Source organism: Lactuca sativa, chromosome 8 (genome assembly GCF_002870075.4).
Source record: "Lactuca sativa cultivar Salinas chromosome 8, Lsat_Salinas_v11, whole genome shotgun sequence".
NCBI lineage: Eukaryota > Viridiplantae > Streptophyta > Magnoliopsida > Asterales > Asteraceae > Lactuca > Lactuca sativa.
Genome location: NC_056630.2, coordinates 184,310,143 through 184,331,979, shown reverse-complemented (window position 1 = coordinate 184,331,979; position 21,837 = coordinate 184,310,143). Strand labels below are relative to the sequence as shown.

Here is a 21,837-nt window from a genome sequence, read left to right as displayed (position 1 = left end):
CTAAGGGCAAAAAAATCTTTTTATATGGTGATCGACTAATCATGATAGAAATTGAAAGCACATGGACCCTCCTTGAAGAAAAATAGATGTTTGGGACTAAAGCCTAGATTATGGGAAATCATAACGGTCATTTATGAAGTTTGTTTTTTAACTTTTTTTTTTATCATGATTATACTTAACGGAGTGAGTCGCCAAGGAGGGTTTGCTAGGAGGCACTATGAGCGTTGCACACCACCCTCTGGCGTGCACCAGGGAGCTCGCCAACCATGGCTCACCACCAATGTAGTGAGAGGAGAGAGAGGGTGGTGTTAAAGGGTTGTTATTGGTTATTTTTTTCAAAATAAAAGATATTAAAAATAGCACATCATTTGGATGCTATGATTTTTTTTATCTTGTGTGGCTTCAAAAAATCTTAAGTGGCTTTAGAAAAATCTTATATGGTACCATTTTTTAAAGTAAGTTAATATATTTTTTTAGCTTTATATATTATTATTTAATTAATAAAAATTACATATTTTGGAAATTTTAGTTATTATTAAAAAAATTGCATTTGGTCATATTTTTGGTTAACTTGACATTTCAATTTAAGTTGTACATTTGACATTATATTGGAAAATGTTAACTATAATAGTCTGTAGACGGCAGTTTTCAACTTCATTTGACCTTTTGATATATTTTTTAAATTAAACACCATATTTAAAGTAACAGATTAGGTATATATTATATTAATAATTATTAAGTTGTAACATTAAAAATATAATGTTTTACATCCAATTTAAATTAATGAATCAAATATATTATGTTGACAATTGAATAATTAACATTAGAATAAGGATAATAATAAAAAAAACAATATATGGGTTAAAAAAGAAGTTGAAAAGTTTCAAAAATATCAAATGAACGTCGCCAAAAAGAAATGACCGATTATAATAGATATATACATATTTTATAGAATTATTTGCCGAAATATTATTATCAAATACCCAATTCATGGTATACTCTATGTTTAGAATTTCTATACAAATTGCAAAAAAGGCTTTTAGAAAAAGTCAATACATTAAAAAAGTTTGGTATGATAGATTTTATAAATAAAAACACCAATAGAAATTAGGAAGTTTATATGTCACTGATATATCAAAATGCAAGAAACTTAGGGAAGGATTTCACGTTAAAGATGCTCTCAAAATACTATTGACAAGCCATTATAATAAATATATATATGCTCTTTCCATGTTATTTTACATTCACTTTACAATTGTGAGGTTCTATAATCCTCATATACAACACCTTGTAACCTCTATAGTAGTAAAATATGTACAACTACCAATAACATGCCAAACTCCTAACTAACTTTGATCATTTGTACAACTTCCATGCTGACATGGCATAAATACAAGTATTCCGGTGTATCCAAACACGATTCTTTCGGTGTATTTCAATATCCATTCACTGCCACATCATCACCATTCCTCCTACATGAACTCGCCTCTTTGACCCTTTTCGTTGACCGGGCTTTGACCGACTCTTCTTTTTCATCAACAAATGAAATGAAAGTTTGAATGCGTCCCGATCGGAGGCTACGCCCGGTTGACTCGGACGGGTCGGGTTTGTGTTTAATGTATTGGTGTATGATGAGTACAAAGTATATAAAAAGAGCAAGTAAACAAGCTAATCCAATAATGAAGAATAGGCCTTTGAAGCTCTTTACTTCAAGCTGGTCAACTGAATACTTTGACCCTTGTGAACTACAAGCACTTCTTAATAGCCATTTGTCATGGATCCTTTGTAATTCTCCATTTTCTGATAGTTTAAGGATGGCTGTTGATATATCTACTGCAAGATCAGAATCCCGTGGGAAGGCCTACAAAAAATCATATAAAAAAAGTCAACTCCCATTGGTTTGACTATGGAGATTAAGCACAAAATAATTAGTTTTACTTACAAATCCCCATCCATTTTTGGTGAATTCTTGACCAACAATACTGAATTGACAACGGGTAGAAAGGAAAAGTTCAATATACGGACGTTCATCAACAACTGCAACAACACCACCATTGTTAGGACCATCTTTTAGGGCTTTTTCATAGTCTTGAGGCAAGTTAAGAGGAACAAGTCTACTTTCCAAAATCCCAAGTTCTTCAACCAAATAGTTTCTTACAAAAGAGCTTTGTTGATACCCAATTGGATCTTTGCTTTTTATCAAACTATCAATCCCTTCGATCGGTGAAGAAAGTTTTTGAATGGTCAAGATCGAGGTGAGATTTGCAGTATAACTCGAGCTTATTATTAGAACCACAAATAACCATAGGAGTAATACGATGCGCGCAAGTGTGCTCATCATGTTTTGTTCTACAATGATACATGTGTGTTATAAAATCGGATACAAGTATTTTGTGAAAAGTTTTATAGCAATTTATTCATACGGCTAAATGCAAAAACTAGCATTGTACTTTTATTTCAAATCTCAATGTTTTTGTAATAACACAAAATAAAAGTAGGAATTTGTAAAAAAAAAAATAAAACAAATATGTTGAAAGTACGTTGCTATTTTCTTGCATTTGGTCGATTTCATGTAGAGTAACTTACTATGGGAGAAAAATAAAGTCGAAAAGCTAAACCTACAAAGAACAAAACACAATGTGTTAGCAAGAAAATAACACAAACTATAAAATCATTACCAAGAAGTTATTTTAAAAGGGTATTTTTGTAATTTACCATAGGGTGGTGACGACCTGTTGCTTAGGAGTACCACGAAATTCGTCATTTTTACGATGTTCTAAAATCCAAATAACTATTCCCACAACTAGAAAAAATATCCCAGTAATACACCACAATTTAGTGGAAAATGGTTTGAGAAAAGCCCAAGTTCCCGAGTTTAGCCTTCTGACAGGTGTCACTACGACAAGCCCCGACTCGATAAATGGCTGCGTGAAATCCGCCATGCGAGTGTGGTTGGTGATGATCGCAATGTCACCCACAGCAGCATCATACACCTACATACAGTAATAAATGATATTAAAAGGAAAATGAAAATACAATAAAGTAGAATATAATAAATAAATAAATTGAAGTAAATTTAAAGGAACACTCACACCATCTTTTATCGAGCTCACGAGATCTGTATTTTTAGGGTTCTTATGACCATCTCCATACGAATAGAATTTATATGGAACAGCATAAGGCAGCAAATTTATCGCAGAAGTAAATACATCGATGCAATAGCCTTGATATGAATCGCTCCCGTTTACTTCTTCCACAAACTCTTCAAAACTAACCCGATTTGGAACTCCGATTTTCAGTTGGTTCCCATTCTGTGGGAAAACCCATCCTCGAGGCTTTTTTAGGGTTTCACCTGGCCAAATTACGTTATCCAATCGCTTAGATGAACTCGATTGGGTGACTGTTTCTGGGGGAGAAATCGACAGGCGTGAAGAGTTCGACCAATACCCTACTCTCCGAAATCCAGTTCCGATCACGTTGATAACTTCGAATGCCGGAAAAACGAGGTTTTTATCGGAGGTGAACTCGATGGGTCCTGTTGTTCCATTCATTTTGAGGTGTAAAATGTTTTCAAGCAACATTTTGCCTCCATTAAAGATACTCAAAGAATCAAGATTCAGGAATCTGCCCATATTGGGATATTTCGAGAACGAAACGTTTCCGCCATTATCGAAGAAAGCTTCGAGGGCACGAGCGATCAGCCAAATAGTGTCGTATGCGTACAAAGAATACGTACTCAAACCCAATTTTGTCGAGTTTCTCCATTTGGAAACGAAGTTCCTTTTAAGTTTGGAGTCTTTTATATACGATCGTAATGTAATAACTCCTTGGATTGCTGCAATCGATTTCTCCGGTAACGGCGAGCTTATGTCAATGGCGGTGGAAACCCAATCGGTTGCAATCCAAACGTACCCGCTACCAATCATCCCTAAATTTTGAGCGATTTCGAGTATATCTAATCCAGAATCGGCGTAAGTGTGAACCACAAGAACCCTCGATTCAATAAACGCGATTTGAAGCAAAACATTTTGTATTTCTTCACGGGTCGCGTCGGGTTTAATGGGGGATTTGTGCGAGACTTTACACCGCTTACCTGCTAATTGATCGGCTAATGAAGTTATTCCGTTTCTCCCATGATCATCATCGATATAAATAACAACGATTTGACGCCATTCGTAGTAGTCGATTATGTCAGCAATTGCAGCCATTTGGAAAAGATCACTGTTCGTTGTTCGGATAAAGAACGGGTATTCGAGCGAAGATAATGTCGGGTCGGTGGCTGTGAAGGACAGTAGAGGGACTTGAAGCTCGGAGACGACATGGGAGATCATATGAGCTAAGACCGAAGATTCAGGACCTATTAATGCGACGCTTTCGTTTTCCATGAATTGTAACGCTGTTTAAAAAGATTAAAAGGAATGAAATTTAGGAATCTGTGTTCGAAAGATATGAGAAAAATGCTTAGAAGACATATATATATACATATAACATACCCTCCATAATACTCAAAAAGCCACTGAAATTGGAATCATGAATGGTTAGTTTCAACTTGGTTCCATTAAGAACCATTGGATCAGAATTCACATCTTCTACTGCAACTTTTAATGCAGTTTTTGCTACTTTACCTATCATCGAATCGAAAGTCAAAATCGACCCGATGTTTACAACATATGGTCTTGATTGAACACTAGTTTTCATAGGCTTATTCGATCCCTGAAACATAATGCAGTATTAACAATAACAGTAACAAATAATAATAGTATAATTATAGTAATAACATGTAACTATTAAGCACCGACAATAATAATAACAGTGCAGTAATTGCATACCTGAGCTTGGGAGGTTTGTGCCTCGATGAAACATACGTTAAAGAAAACCAACACCACTAACAATCTCTTTAGTTGATTCATCGCCATGTAACCTAGATACCCTAATTCCACACACCCTGTGATTGAATACAAGACCATGAGAAAGGTAGTTCTTGGAGTTTTAGATAGATCAAAGAAAAAGGCATATTGATAGAGAGTTGAAGCAGTTGACTCGGTTGACTGAAAGAAAGTCAACTGAATGAATAAAATAAGTAGTAGTAGTTAATTGGCAGACAATAAAATATGCTTTTGTAAATCTGGTTCAGACAAATCATCAAACAGCTTTGATCAGCTTTCCAAAGATGAAATCTAAAGCCCATGTACCAATTCATGGTGTAGAAAAGGGGAATTTGAAGAACAAAAGAATAATTGGGGATTATGTACAAGAAAAGCAACCATGAAAGCCCCTAAAGCTCAAAGTTCAAAGCTTTCTTCAAAGAAACTTCCATGTGTGAGAGGGGATTAAAGAGAAGTAGAAGGAGGCATCTAAGAAGAACTGGGAAAGGGTCGATGGAGAGTTCCTGCATAATGGAAGTGGCAATAAAGAAAGAGAGTGGTTCAGAACACATGTTAAATGCGAATAACATTTAACATATATTTTCGTTGAATTTTTGGTTGGGTTAAATTGTAGGTGAGACCATTTATATATTCTATGACCTCACCATTTAATCATTATACTACATTATTAGAAATAGCCTCCCCCACACCTTTGATTCTTATTGGTTTCTTTGGAATCCTTTTCATAGCACTATAGCGATAGATTCGGGATTCCTAATGTGGAAATCGTTGTCCAAATAAGTAGTAAGACATTCATATAAAAGTGTTAGAGAAAGAATCTATTTAGTTACAAAAAATCAAAAGAAATGGTCAAATTAGAGACCATATCAAACTATAATTCTTTGGCCATTTGCACAAAAGGGTATTTTAAGTTTTCCCGATTGCCAAGCACACCTGACGTGCCACGTATCCATGTCCTACCTTGATACGAATGTGTAGGAGTGTTAATCGGGTATAACTTTCGGGTTTCAAGTGGTTCGGATCGGATGGATTAGGTATTGCCTAATAAAAAAAAATATTTGATAACCGACGTGATTAAAAATTCAGGTAATCAGTTGGTTATAGGTAAATCGGGTATTAGGTCTGGTTCGGGTATTACATGAATTTTTTTTATTTAAAAAATTTGTTTTAATTTGATCATTTATGTTGATTAAATGGTGTAAATATTGTTTAATCAAAATCTTCAAAACTATAGATATAAGATTATGATGTCAAAATGTTATTTGTAGTTTTTCATGATAGTCAAACTATAAAATTACTAAAACAAAAGTCAATTTTAACGGTCGGAAATTGAAGCTAGTGAAGTCTGCTTTTTCATTTCAATCAAAACCAAATTCAAGACTGTAACATCCCAAAAACCGTAATAAAAAAATTCATTTTTAAAACCCTTTAATAATCCATAAACCATACAAAAACATTGTTTTCAAGAACATAGTCAAAATCAGAATATCCCAAAATCACCAATCAACAAAATATCCAAGGATGATGTGTACAATCTATAACAACCTAGATTTTATAGAAAAATTTTCATTTATTTAATCATAAATACCAACCATATATGTTTCTAAAATCCCATTACATAATCATAATGTTTCTTTAAATATCAGAGTATCAAAGACTAAGTGTAGAAATACTTGAGAATGCATGTCACGCCATCAAGTCGGGCCCTTGCCCTTATGGTCGGATGTACCTGAAACAACCAACAAATTGTAAGCACACGCTTAGTGAGTTTCCCAAAACACACATAATCACATAATGTCATGCACACATACATATAAACTTGCCATGGACTCCCTCCATGGTCTTCATATGTGTTGAGTCTAGTGTGTTGCATCATTAGGCTCTGTTGTATAGTCCAGTTTTGTCACGGGTTTGGGCCTGTCCAACCGTGTTAAACTTTCTAGGGCTTACTATATAAGGTGCATGCATGCATCCTTCTCATAGATGATTTAATAATTATCATATTGGTTGTACTGTAAACCCTAGCACACCTCTACAGTAGAAGTTCTTAATCGAGCTCTTTTGAAGTGTGACTATATTTTAATCATTCGACATACGTTTGATTGATTAAGTGTTCAAGTGTTTGTTAGTCTTATTGATTTACCTGTTAAATATCTAATTGATCTAAAGAGTTTTCAATTCATCAATTGTAGCAGAGCAGGAGACTGTATAATCCATACACATCTCTTCTGTTGAAGAAGGTTTTAGGGTTTTCCGTTATTATCGTTTTCTGCTAGAACTGTCATCCTTCATTGACGCAGTTCTTAGACTTTGATCTTACCCTAACTTTGTTTACAAGTATGATCTTGAGCAGGTTTCAAAATAAAATCATCATGTCTCTTGAAGATTCACAAACGAACTCAATCAACGTCTCCAACAGTATCAGATCAACCGCCAGGATTCCTATTCTATATACTCAAGATTATGAAGTTTGGATGCATCACTTTGAAGACTATGTGATTGGTTTAGAAGATAATGGATACTTAATCTGGGAAGCCATAACTGTAGGTCCATTTGTTCACTCTGGCACAAACAGAACAATCAAGACGCAAAAGGAGTACAACCAACTCATGGTTGATGTAAAGGATGTTCCTCAAGACGAAAAGGAAAAGCTTGTAAGAAACATTAAAGCACTAAGAATGATCAGATTCTCCCTACAATCTGACACATTCTGGTTGGTCAGTTCATGTATGACATGTAACAACCCAAATTTTACAAAGAAAATTTTTCGTTTTAATTAATCAACCGATTACATATTCCATAGGTTTTCAAAACATTTGTTTCCAATTCACATTCATTACATCATTGTTGTGTTTTTATGAAAACATCAGAGAGTCCCAAAACATCCAAAAGAAAGGTAGAGTACACGTCACATCTGTTGGAATAGTGTCTAAGGCTGCAACTATATTAGGCAAGTATTTGATCCGGTTGTGCATGGTCCTTTTGGGTTGCCTTCACCATAGCAACTTGATAGGATGATTTATTAAGAGAGAGTAAATATTATTAATATATTATGTGAATAATATAATGAATAATATATTGTTATTTGATTAATATAAGTCATAGAATTAATTAGAATTAATTTGGTGACTTAAAGAGATTAATTAAATAAAGGGGTATAAACTGTCAATTGATTGATAGTTAAGCTTTAGACTGTAATTCCATTTGGATATGGTATGGGCGAATTCTAAGAGGTTTAGGATAGCTAAAATCGTCCATATGCTTATCTTAGGAATGGATTTGGATAGCCTTAAGAGAAGATTATCCAATTAGGGTTTAGGTTGTAACCCTTAAGGAGTCTACAAGTATAAATAGACCCTATGGCATAGGGAATTCGACACATCTCCTAAAGCAAGGAACCTCTGGTCGAATTCCTTCCCTCTCCTCTCTCCTAAATCATTCTTATTGCTATTGGTGTTTGTAAGCCATTAGAGGAGTGACACTTGTGACTCTAGAAGCTCTAAGACCTCAAGATCAACAAGGAACTCAAAGGTATGATTCTAGATCTGTTTCAATGTTGTTATTTAACCTAATTAGTCATTAGAAGACTTGGATTCAATGCATGTTTATTAGAAAGCCTAGATCCAAGCATTAGGGTTTTGCATGCGCACATAGGAAAGTTCTTATGGCTAAAACCCAACAGTGGTATCAGAGCATAGCTTGGTTTTCTTTAAATTGTTGCTTGATTAACTGAAACAAACCTGCAAAATTCGATTTTTTGGTTTCTGTGTCACTGACTCGGCGAGTCCCAAGGTGGACTCGGCGAGTCCCCTTGTGCACTCGGCGAGTCAAAGCGTCAGGAATGGCCAGATTCGGGATTTCTTTGTAATTATCTTATCTAAACTTTCCATAAACTAATTAGATCAATGTTAATTCGTTTTTTTATGATAAATATAACTGCAATCTTGATCTAATTGAAGATATTTATCTTATAATAAAATATTTAATTCCTTATATGATAATTAATTAATTATTTTGACTATTTTGGTAATTATCTTTCAAAGAAATCTTGAATAAATCAAATATAGATAATTAGGATATTAATTGTTAATTGGAATTATTTGTTATTTGATCCTCCATGTTTTAAATGTTTAAAACCTACCCTCATGTTTTGAAATTTTCTTTTGTGATTAAAAGTTTTAATTTAGACAACTTAAATTTCAAACCCTAGATTTTAAAAGTTTTAAAATACAACACTATACAAATATGATATTACTAGAATAATATATATATGTATAACTAAATGCTAGTCTTACCGTTAGTAGGCCTCATTCACGAAGCCGATCTAAAAGGTGGGTATAAGGTTGCGTCCTATAAAATGGCGCTTAATGGGTGTACACTCACACCCACCGCTTGCTTGATTGGTGGAGGGTCGTTAGCCGAACGGGTAGGATAGGGCAACCTCATTCTCTCATTAAAAGTATAATAAGAAATATAAAGTAACTACATATATTTTTTAAAATTTCCCAATCCTAGTTACTTTAGGAAAAGTGAATTGATGCAATCCTATGAAATTACACTTTGCACCTTGCTAAGATGTTAGTGGAGCGTGTGTGGTTTACCGGCACACTAATTGGTTCTAAGCGAAGGTGGCAAAGGGTGATTCATTGTTTATCATAGTTCGATGGAGCGTGTGTGGTTTACCGGCACATCGAATAGGTGATTGTTACAATGAAGGCACCATGTGAATTTGCATGGTAATTCACACCCGCTTTATGATCCTCGGCATCCCAGTCACAAACGAGAGGGGCATATCGAGATTTAAACATGCCATTGAATAGTTTCAATGAATCTCATCCGAACCTAGGAATTCTCAAAAACACTTAGGACTAATAGTGTAAGTTTTATGATGGAGAATTAGTGAATCGTCATTCACTTACCTTCAATTTATTTGCATGTTAGATTACGGCATCCCTTTTCTAGTATGTAAATGTTATTGTTGGATCCTAGCCCTAATTTTCCTATTGGGTGATAATTAGGGATTCTTATTCTAATCTATCTTTGTCCTTTTCTAATTGTAGATGTCAAATGCAAACAACGCTGCTGCTAGTTCTTTCACGTTGATGAGCCTTTGCCAAAAGGTCACCTTCGATGGAACGAACTTTAGCGAATGGATAAGATACATTCGCACCATTGCTCGCTATGAGGATAAGGAGTATGTCCTCGATGAGAAGCTCGAGAAAATCAACCCCGAAATTGCTACTCCCGCCGAAATCACCGCCTTTGAAACTCATGAGCGAGATGCAACGAAGGTACATTGCATCATGATCGCCACCATGAACTCCGAATTCCAAAAGTCCTACGAGGACATGTACCCGTACGAGATGCATCAAGACTTATTGGAGAGGTACCACCAAAACGCGAGACAAGAGAGGTACGAAATTTTCACTAACATGATTTCCGCGAAGATGGGTCATGGAGAATCTCTTACCGTGCACTTGCAAAAGATGCAAAGGTATGTTGACCGCCTCCGCAAGTTAAATGTTGACTTCGGTGAAGACTTGGCGATCGACATGGTGCTTCACTCTTTGCCTCCGATGTACAACCAATTTAGGATGACCTACCACATGAACAAAGAAGAGGTCAACCTAAGCAAGCTCCAAGGTCTCTTGAGGGTTGCTGAGAGCAACTTCAAGGACAAGTCTGTTACACCCACTCCCAATCCGCCCGCTGCTCCTGTCTTGGCTATTGGACAAGGGAAGGGAAAGAAGAGGAAAGCTTCATCGAAGAACTATCGCAAGGTGAAAGCCCGAAGATAGGACATTGGAAGAACTAGCAAGATAGGACATTGGAAGAGAAGCTGCCCGGATTACCTGCAAGCAATCAAAGAAGGAAAGATCAAGCCATCTTTCGCAGGTATATATACAATCAAATCTAATGATTCTAATCATGCTATTTCTTGGGTTCTTGATACCGGTTGTGGTTATCACATTTGTTCTAATGTGCAGGGACTAAGAAGAAGTAGGAATGTGGAGCAAGGAAGGATCAATCTAATCATGGGGAACAGAAGATCGTCGCCTGTGACCAAGATTGGAGTGTATTCCTTAGTGCTTAGGAATAGTTTAGTTTTAGATTTGAACAATTGTTGCTATTCGCCAGAAATGGCAAGAAACATCATTTCATTTCATGGTTTATATAGACAAGGATTTAGATTTTCTTTTAATAATGAGAATGGTTCTATTTTGGCTTATCTAAATGGTGTCTTTTACTTTGAAGCTATACCATGTAATGGAATATATGAAACCGTTATGATTGTTGATAACTTAGGAAATGATGTTTTGAATATTGATTCCTCCACTAGTATGGATAAAGCATCCTTGTGGCATTGTCGTCTTGGACATGTCAACAAGAAACGCATAGCCCAACTCCAAAAGGATGGAGTGTTGGACTCATTCGACCTTAGGGAAGATGACACATGCGAGTCTTGTTTTCTTGGAAAGATGACTAAGTCGCCCTTCACGAATACATGTGAAAGGGGCGAGGGTCTATTGGACCTAATACATACCGATGTGTGTGGACCGTTTAGATCAACCACGAAGGATGGGAACCGCTTCTATGTGACTTTTACCGATGACTATAGTAGATATGGGTATATCTACTTAATCAAGCAAAAGTCAGACACCTTTGAAAAGTTCAAAGAGTTCAAGAATGAAGTGGAGAATCATTTGGGCAGGAAAATCAAGATGCTTCGATCCGATCGAGGAGGAGAGTACCTAAGTCTTGAATTCCACGATTATCTCAAGGAGTGTGGAATAGTTTCACAATTGACGCCTCCTAGGACACCGCAGTTGAATGGTGTGGCAGAAAGGCGTAATCGAACCTTATTGGATATGGTTCGCTCTATGATGAGTCGTGCTTCGCTACCAATCTCTTTTTGGGGGTATGCCTTAGAGACTGCCGCCCATATCCTTAACCGAGTCCCTACTAAGAAGGTTGCCAAAACACCTCACGAGATGTGGACAGGGAAAGCTCCCTCGTTGGCACATATCAAGGTTTGGGGTTGCGAGGCTTTCGTAAGACGAGATACTCACGACAAGCTTGAACCTCGAAGTGAGCGATGTATTTTCATCGGCTACCCGCAGACATCCTTTGGATATCTCTTCTATAGACCGAAGGACTGTGTTGTCTTCGTTGCAAGGAGAGGAGTTTTCCGAGAGCGAGAACTCATAAGCCAAGGAGACAGTGGGAGGCAAATCGAGCTTGAAGAGATTCAAGAGTCGATAGATGAAGGAACCTCTACCGCTGGCACTCAACCCGAGGAGGAAACTCCGGTTGAACCGATTGACGAATCCTTACCTCTTAGACGTTCCGATAGAGTTAGAGTTCTACCCCAGTTTTATGGTTTTCATATTACTACCGAAGGGGACACGTATATTAGTGATGGTACACTAGTAAACCTTGATGAACCTAATAGCTATAAGGAAGCCATGGCATGCCCGGAGTCTGCAAAATGGAAAGAGGCAATGGATAGCGAGATCCAATCCATGTATGATAACCAAGTTTGGAATTTGGTTGATTATGTGACAGGACGTAAGACCGTTGGGTGCAAATGGATCTTCAAGAAGAAGACCGACGTGGATGGAAACGTACACACATATAAAGCGCGATTGGTTGCGAAGGGCTTTACTCAAACTCCTGGAGTTGACTATGATGAGACCTTCTCACCAGTTGCGAAGATAAAATCTATTAGAGTGATGCTAGCTATTGCCGCATTTCATGATTATGATATTTGGCAAATGGATGTCAAGACCGCTTTTCTTAATGGGAAGTTGGCTGAGGATGTTTACATGGCTCAACCCGAGGGGTTTGTGGATCCGAAGCATCCGAATAGAGTGTGTAAGCTTGAGAAGTCCATTTATGGACTTAAGCAAGCGTCTCGCAGATGGAATCTTTGCTTCGATGAGAAAGTCAAAGAGTTTGGATTTGTACGAAGCGAAGACGAGTCTTGTGTATATGTCAAAGCCAGTGGGAGTATAGTAAGCTTTCTCGTCCTATATGTCGATGACATATTGCTCATAGGAAACGACATCCCGACTCTGCAGGAAGTTAAGTCCTGGCTCGGGAAGTGCTTCGCTATGAAGGACCTCGGAGAAGCTTCTTACATTTTGGGAATAAGGATAGTGAGAGAAAGAAGTAAGAGACTAATTGGACTTAGTCAGAACACTTACTTGGAGAAGGTACTGAAACGTTTTAGTATGGAAAACTCAAAGAAGGGAGAATTACCAATACAAAGTAATGCCAAATTGAGTAAGACTCAAAGTCCGAGTACCGAAGCTGAGATAGCAGAAATGAGCCGAGTACCATACGCTTCCGCAGTTGGCTCAATCATGTACGCTATGACTTGTACTCGCCCTGATGTAGCCTTCGCTTTGAGCATGGTTAGGAGATATCAAGGGAATCCTGGCAAAGCACATTGGATTGCGGTGAAGAATATCCTTAAGTACCTTCGGAGGACAAAGGAATGGTTCTTAGTCCTCGGAGGGAGTGATGACTTGAAGGTGCGAGGGTATAGTGACGCCAGTTTTCAGACCGACAGGGACAACTACCGTTCGCAGTCGGGCTGGGTCTTTACCCTAAATGGAGGAGCAGTGACCTGGAAGAGTTCCAAGCAAGAGACCGTAGCTGATTCAACGTGCGAATCAGAGTACATTGCAGCGAGCGAAGCGTCGAAGGTGGCAATATGGCTAAAGAACTTCATCGGTGATCTTGGAGTCGTACCTGCCATAAAGGAGCCCATGGAGATTTTCTGTGATAACGAAGGTGCGGTTGCCTTGACCAAGGAACCGAGGGATCATGGTAGATCACGTCATATCGACAGAAAATATCACTTCATTAGACATCGTGTAGAAGAAGGACAACTCGTAGTGAAGAGGATATCATCAGAAGATAACCCAGCAGATCCGCTTACGAAGGGACTGAGTAGGGTTAAGCACTTGCAGCATGCTAGGAGTATTGGGCTGAAGGATGATATTAGCATAGATTAGATAGTATTAGAAACGTGTAATAGATAAATGTAAATTGACATTTGATGATTAAATAAAGGAGTTTTATTTATGAGTAATGATACTATCTTATGTTAATTGTTTAGCTATTGTTTCACTTTGCATGTTTTGACTTCCAGAATAATTGAGTTTATTAGGAATAATCGAATTATTCAAATGGTCCACAATCGTTCATATGTTGGGAGTAGATATGAAAGAAGATTGTCATGAATTGGTGTGTAGAGTGTCTATATGGTGTTAGACATAGCAAAGGATTGCTGCAACGTTCATGAGTGCTTATGAACTAGTTTTGAGCATTGGAATAAACCCATGCTTGTTGGAATCACCTTGTGGAATACGATATAAAAGGTGATCGCAAGACGATAATATCATATAGTCTTAAAACCTAGATATATGGTTTATTATTTGTTAATTGATTGTACATTGATAATATGAAAACGCATCAGTAACTTGGTGTTATAAAACGTATTGTTGTGTATAGTTGGTTAATGAATAAGTAAATGCATATAAGTCGAAGTTTATCTGTAACTTTTATCTAAGAAGGTAAAAGCGATATCTCGGCCGCTCGATGATTTGATTTGACTTATGTGCCGGGCCCGGTCAGAACTGAATTGATGTGTTCGATTAAGTTCTATGTCAAATAAATCAGAGATCGAGAAACCTAAATGCTTGACTAACCATTCCATAGGATTGTCAGCATGATATCTAACAGAGGACTGTACGTTCCCTTATCTAAAGGACAAGATTGATTAGATCAGAGTTGACAGCGTATTTGAGAGCTATGATTGCAAACCGAATTGTACTTGTATAGTTACTAGACTTATCCAAGTGGGAGACTGTTGGAATAGTGTCTAAGGCTGCAACTATATTAGGCAAGTATTTGATCCGGTTGTGCATGGTCCTTTTGGGTTGCCTTCACCATAGCAACTTGATAGGATGATTTATTAAGAGAGAGTAAATATTATTAATATATTATGTGAATAATATAATGAATAATATATTGTTATTTGATTAATATAAGTCATAGAATTAATTATAATTAATTTGGTGACTTAAAGAGATTAATTAAATAAAGGGGTATAAACTGTCAATTGATTGATAGTTAAGCTTTAGACTGTAATTCCATTTGGATATGGTATGGACGAATTCTAAGAGGTTTAGGATAGCTAAAATCGTCCATATGCTTATCTTAGGAATGGATTTGGATAGCCTTAAGAGAAGATTATCCAATTAGGGTTTAGGTTGTAACCCTTAAGGAGTCTACAAGTATAAATAGACCCTATGGCATAGGGAATTCGACACATCTCCTAAAGCAAGGAACCTCTGGTCGAATTCCTTCCCTCTCCTCTCTCCTAAATCATTCTTATTGCTATTGGTGTTTGTAAGCCATTAGAGGAGTGACACTTGTGACTCTAGAAGCTCCAAGACCTCAAGATCAACAAGGAACTCAAAGGTATGATTCTAGATCTGTTTCAATGTTGTTATTTAACCTAATTAGTCATTAGAAGACTTGGATTCAATGCATGTTTATTAGAAAGCCTAGATCCAAGCATTAGGGTTTTGCATGCGCACATAGGAAAGTTCTTATGGCTAAAACCCAACAACATCATCACGCCTTGCCTTTTCCCTTAGGCTCCGAAGTACCTGCAACAATCGACAACCTGTAAGCGAAATGCTTAGTGAGTTTCCCAGAGCATACCACAAACAATCCACACAACACATATCCTGATAGCCATAAAAGCTACACACATAACACATAAGCCATGCATACATAAAATCTGTAATAGTGTCATGGGCTACCCCACATGGTCTTTACCTAGGACTGCCATGGGCTCCCCCACATGGTCTTACATCCAGTGCCATGGGCTACCCCACATGGTCTTCACCTAGGACTGCCATGGGCTACCCCACATGGTCTTACATCCAATGTCATGGGCTCCCCCCGGGGTATTCATACAACATGCAATCACATATCATAGCAAACACAAAGTATCTATCATATTTACCATAATCACATAATGGTTCGGCCTTGGTGCCTTAGACCCATAGTTATGGTGAGAAGACTCTCCTGGCACGAATGCTGAACTAACACTTTTTCGACTAAATATACCCCACGAACTGCTCCAACTCAACTACCTAAAAAGTGACATATAATAACCAGTCATTAACTTTAAAGTCCGCCCTGGTCCACTTCAGTTAGGATCAAGTCAACAGTCCATGTTGACCCTAACTCGCCGAGTACAACTAATGACTCGCCGAGTTTCCCGGGATAACATCTACTCGCCGAGTCATCGAGGTGAATCGCCGAGTTCATACGGTCTTGACTGATAATCTAAGGTACATTCGTCGAGTTTCCTTGCTTGCCACTCGACACGTTTATGAACATCTAATCAATTGGGGAATCTTACTTGACTCGCCGAGTTGTTCCTTCAACTCGTCGAGTTCTAGGCAATCTTCATTCAGCTCGCCGAGTTGTTCATCCAACTCGTCGAGTTCATAGCAATATTCATCGGGCTCACCGAGTTGTTCATCCAACTCGCCAAGTCTATGCCTGCCTTCATATGACTCGCCGAGTCTCCCCCTGCGACTCGCTGAGTCCTATTAGATCTCGAGCCATACAGACTCCTTTGAGCCATGCAATGCTTCCAAATTACAAATCCTGGCTCCTGAGGTATGCTTTCCACGTAAAGTTGCAAACTTTACGTGCATTCAAGGATTTAAGGACCTAAAATAGCAAATCTAAGCTTGGAATTGAGTCATACACTTGAGGGGAGGCACATGCTAGGCTCAATTGATAACTTTATGCATCTCAAGGCCAAAAGGAGTCCAGATCTGAAGTTACAACTTTAGATCTTGGCTTAAACACAAAATCCCTTTCCTAGAATCCATGCACAAGAGGGTTTTTGTAACATCCCGATTTTAATGGAGTAATTAAATAATAATGCAGGAGTCCCGCAAAGTAATTTTATTATTGTTGTATATTTTTTTATATAGTCCAAAATCAATTTATAATTATTGGAATGTTAGTTTCGGGGGTTAAAGGATAATATTGGACTTAATTTGAAAGGATCTCAAATGACTGGGGTTTAAAGAGTAAATTATGGACTTATATTGAAAGGATTTTATGGAGTTAGGGGATAAAGTGTAAGTTCGGACCTGGTTTGAAAAGAATTATAGAGGGCAGGGTTTGAAAGGTAAATTATGGGTTAGTTTTGAAAGAATTGTGGGAATGAGGGGCTAATCCTGTCAATATGGGATGAACTTGTATGGGATTCGGGGTATAAAACCCATCATCCCGGTGAGCCCTAACCCTAGTGATGAGCACCCACCAACTTCACCTTCACCCTCCTTCAAACCCGGCGCCGCACCACCACCCATTTCCCTCTCGTTTTCCGACCGGTGACATGCCAAACGACCGCCTGCGGAGACGTCGCGCAACCTGGTTGTGCTACCCTCCTGTTGGACATCGTGGATCACCAGGAGAGCCACGGAGAACGGTGGCAGTTTTCGTTTCCATTGCTACTCCCCTTCCGTTGAGTCACAACCATCATCTCTTGAGTCGTCGAGCAACACCACAGCGCCATGCTAACCGTGACGTCGTGAATGACCGCCATACGTCCCTGTCGCCGCCATGTGACTGTGACATCGGTAGCCGCTGCTGCTGGCCGTTTTCCTTACTGTCGCCGCCACCGTGGGCCGCTAGGGTGGCTAGAGTGTGTTCTGAATCGGAGATGTGTGTGTTGTAGCCGTATCTCACATATTGTAGGTGTTTAGGGTTGCTGCTGCCGGAGAAAAGCCAAGGAAAAACCACCATGGCCGCCGGCCATGGTGGCTGCTGCCTCAAGGACCGCCATGGAGGGTGTGTATGCTTCCGTAGGGTGTTATTTTGTGTGTGTGTGTGTGTTTACTAGTGTTTGTGTGTGTTAAGTGGATGGTATTGTAAATTGTAATAAGTGGAATAATAGAAAAAAAAGTCTAAACCACCACCGTAAGGTGGTGGCTGCCACCACCGGCCGCCGTGTCGGGTGGCTGTGTGCCTCGTTGATGCTGTGATTTGGTGTGGATGTTTGGACAGGGGACTAAAACCCTAATAGGCCAAAAGAAGCCTTAATGGGCTTAGTGAAACCTTATTGGGCCTAATGAAGCCCTAATTGACATTAAAGCCCAAACATGTCTCTATTGGGTCTAATGGACCCTAATTAACCCTAGGAAACCCTAATGGGCTTAAGGACCTAGCTATTGGGCCTATTGGGCTAAGATGGGGTTAGAAACCCTAATTAGGTTTTAGAAAACCATAATATTGGATTTATGAGCTTGGACTTTGGGACCCACTTTTGGGCCATTGGAATGGAATTGTGTGATTAAGCCCAATCACACCATATGACTTATTTAGAAGAATGATGGACTTAATGGATTAAGTCCTTAATGGGTTTAGTGAGAAACACTTAACCCTCATTGTCATTTTATGAGAAAACCCTAATTTTCGCTTGAGTTTATTGTAGGGCCTTTTATTGGGCCTTGATGAATGGGTTATTAATGGGCCACCCAAGATCAAGCAAATGGACTAGAATAATTAATGGGCTTTATGGTAAGGCCCATATGAGGAGCTGGGCCCAATTTGGAAAATTAGGCCATAGATGGGCCATAATTTGGGCCTTTATGATTATGTGATATTGGGCCATGGGAATTGGATGGGAATAATTGGATGGGTCTTAAGGAAAGACCATGAAGAGGTCTGGGCCCAATTTAGAAAATTGGGCCATATGTTGGGCTTTGGCCCATTACTTGACTATTAAGCCTTTAGTGTGTGAGTTGGACTTTGGGCTTGGAACCCACTTATTAATTGGGTGTTGTTTGATGTTGACAGTTTGGGAATCTGTCAACCAACAGCTAGAGTTTTATCGGCGGGACTTCAACAGTGCCAGGTGAGTTCTCCTCACTATATCAACAGGGTCTAAGGCACCAAGGCCGGCCCTTTATGGATTGTATTCGGATTATTTCATGTTATGCTTACTGATTTATATCCCGGTAGTTAGGATGGTGATATGCTATACTTTAGTGACCCGGTTGGGTCGGTATCCTAGTATATAGGATGATGCGATGTTAGTGACCTGTTAGGTCGATATCCTGGTTATAAGATTGTTGTTATGATTTGTGATCTGTTAGATTGGTTTGACTGTTATATATATACATGCTAGTGTTATATGATGTCTATGTGCACATGATTTTCTTGGTTATAGGATGATGCTATGTTAGTGACCGGTTAGGTCTGTATCACGGTTATTGGGATGTTGCTATGATTGGTGATTTGTTAGATTGGTTTGACTGTTATATGAAATGAGCTAGCATATGATATTTATGTGTACATGTTTGTTTGATTGAGGGTTGGGTTGAGGCGGTCCTGCTTTGTGATGTAGGCCAACATACCCGGCGAGCGGTCCGGATAAACTGTAGGCCCTGCGTGGCGGTCCAGATGTGTCGAAGGCTCGAGGAGCAGTCCAGATAGACTGAAGGCCCGTGAGGCGGTCCAGTCAGGCTGATGACTCATAATGCATGCTGTTCTGTATTGGTTATATGATATGGTTATGTTTGTATGACGTTGGTATTTTGGGGAAACTCACTAAGCTTCGAGCTTACAGTTGTTGATTTTATTTCAGGTATTTATGATGACTGCGGTAAGGCAAAGGCGTGATCGTGCACCTCCTTATATTTTCATGATTGATTCTGGGGATACTCTGATGTCTAAACTATTTTGAAAACAAATTGTAATGACTTAACAGTTTTAAATGTTTTAAAAAGTTTTAAATTGGCTTGAATTTTTGGGGTGTTCCAAGTTGGTATCAGAGCCTTGGTTTGAGTGAATTAGAGGAACACTCATGTGAATCCAGTCTCAAATCAAGGAAAGGATTTTAAATTGAATTTTTAAATGGTTTTCAAAATAAGTAAAGGAGGATGCAAGGTGTACGATCAGCCAGAGCTTGTAAGTAGACCCCAAAATACCATACAGTTATTTGATTATGTGATATGTTAGAACAACATGTTAGTACTAGGCTAAGGATCTCCAGGAATTGCATGATAGAATTGTCTGATTACATGATGCCTGCTAGCCTAGGGTTTCTTTATATGAGATTGACATATTACTGTAGTTACTTGTGTATGCATCACAACTGTATATAATTAAGATCTTATAGCCTGAGAATGTTTAATTTGGCCTTATGTTCTATTCTTATTGATTAGGGCTTAGGGTAGGATCGAATATTCAAAAGTCTATGGGGTCCAGCGTTATGTATGGCTAGCATACACTAGTGCTGCAGGGTTGATGGAAGTTTCATAGATGGGTGGGTTGTGTGAGGCCGGGAGACCAGTTATGAGATATTTAGCATTCCTCTAGGAGTGAGGATTGAGCGCTCGCTATGTTTATGTATATTGTTAGGGCGTGGTGATGATACTTGAGACAAATATGGGTAGGTGTGGAAGGTAGTATGGGCTCGTACTACTGAAAGCACAGGACCCTTACGTATAGCAAGGAAGTCACAACCCCTAGGGTTTGGTTGGGGATTGGCTCTTTGTCATAATATGGGTTATCAGAGACCTTTCTAGTGTGTTACCAGAATGGTGGTTCCGAGACGTCTTGAGAGCGGATTCGAGTTAGGATTGGGAGCTGGCAGCCAGGATAGGCCAACATTGTCAGTGGATCGTGTCGGTGAGATGATCCGGGAGGAGGTGATCGAGATTTGTCCGGGGTCAGATTCCGGAGATGTTTGGGTCTATCAAGACCGCCATGGTTGAATACCTTGATGAGCGCTATGTAGCCATTGTTGAGACGGCTGCCGCAACAACTTCAACAGCTGTAACGACGGCAGGGGGAGGATCCGGTCGAGCTTTGTAGTACCGAGACTTGTTATTGGGACTTATTCTGATGAGCAGAGGGCTACAGTTATCTGGGATCAAGAAGACGATTTGTGCTCGTTATATTTCTGCGGGTGAGCGGGAGAGGATAACACCTTAGTTTCTAGATTTAAGGCTCGGGGGTTTTGCTCGGGGGTTTAGCTCAAGGTCGGGTGTGATTCGCAGGGACTCCGGAAAGGAGTAATGATTGTGTTCAGCTAGAGTTATGCAACTGGAATTAAAAATGGTTTATTGATAGGATTGGAATGTCGTTTTCTAGGGCAAGGATTGTGCCCTTTCAGTTTTCGAGCTCGAAGGAGTGAGCAGACCTAGGACCCTAGGATTAGGTTGTGTTCCAGCTCGGGTTAGTTGGTCGTTGGGATTGGTGACCATGGTTTAGCGCGGGTAAGCGCAGGTGGTTCGATGTGGCATAAGTATTTTGGAGGTCCATTTCACCTTGGATCTCTTGTATCGGATGGTAAGGACTGATTGTGAAATCTATTGCATTTTCGGGATTGTAGACTATGTCTTGGGAGTGGTTGTAGCCTGGTTTAGGGAAAAGGTTGTTTCAGCTACTGCAGTTCATATGTGGATGATTGAGCTGGTGAGTGAGTCAGGGTGCGAGGCCCTGAATGATATGATTTCTAGAGCCGAGAGCAGGAGATTTGTTGGAGCACCTTGGGAAGAAGGGTATTGTATGGGAGGTCTACGGACAGGGGCCCACATGATGGTTATCCAAAATTGTCAGGATTCAGTGGTTTTAGTAAGCGTTATTGATTGGCGGAGGAAGCACCAAGGGAAGTAGCTCATTGTTGAGACATTAGTTGGAGTATCTATCTTTGGACTTTAAGATTTGGGAGTGGGATCATTCGAGCATTGGGGACTGTTGGTGTCCTTGGGATTTAGAAAGTGTTTAGCTAGTTGTTAGAAGTGTGTGATCACTGGGGATTGGCTGGTAATGGAGCATTAATTGGTAAGAGTTGGTTGTATTTGGGTCCATCGTTGGTAGTGAGAAATATTGG

The 21,837-nt window shown here is 39.0% G+C and overlaps 1 protein-coding gene across 1 annotated transcript; it reads right to left on the bottom strand.

The window, feature by feature from the left end:
* Positions 1-1,202: 1,202 nt before the first annotated feature.
* On the bottom strand, positions 1,203-5,493 carry LOC111918997 (glutamate receptor 3.6). The gene is made up of 7 exons (XM_023914604.3): positions 4,830-5,493; positions 4,494-4,713; positions 3,093-4,396; positions 2,716-2,993; positions 2,587-2,618; positions 1,943-2,349; positions 1,203-1,861 (listed from the first exon to the last, which is right to left on the bottom strand). The coding sequence occupies exons 1-7, from the start codon at positions 4,965-4,967 to the stop codon at positions 1,436-1,438; spliced, it is 2,805 nt and encodes a 934-aa protein (XP_023770372.1). The 5' UTR covers positions 4,968-5,493; the 3' UTR covers positions 1,203-1,435.
* Positions 5,494-21,837: the final 16,344 nt, after the last annotated feature.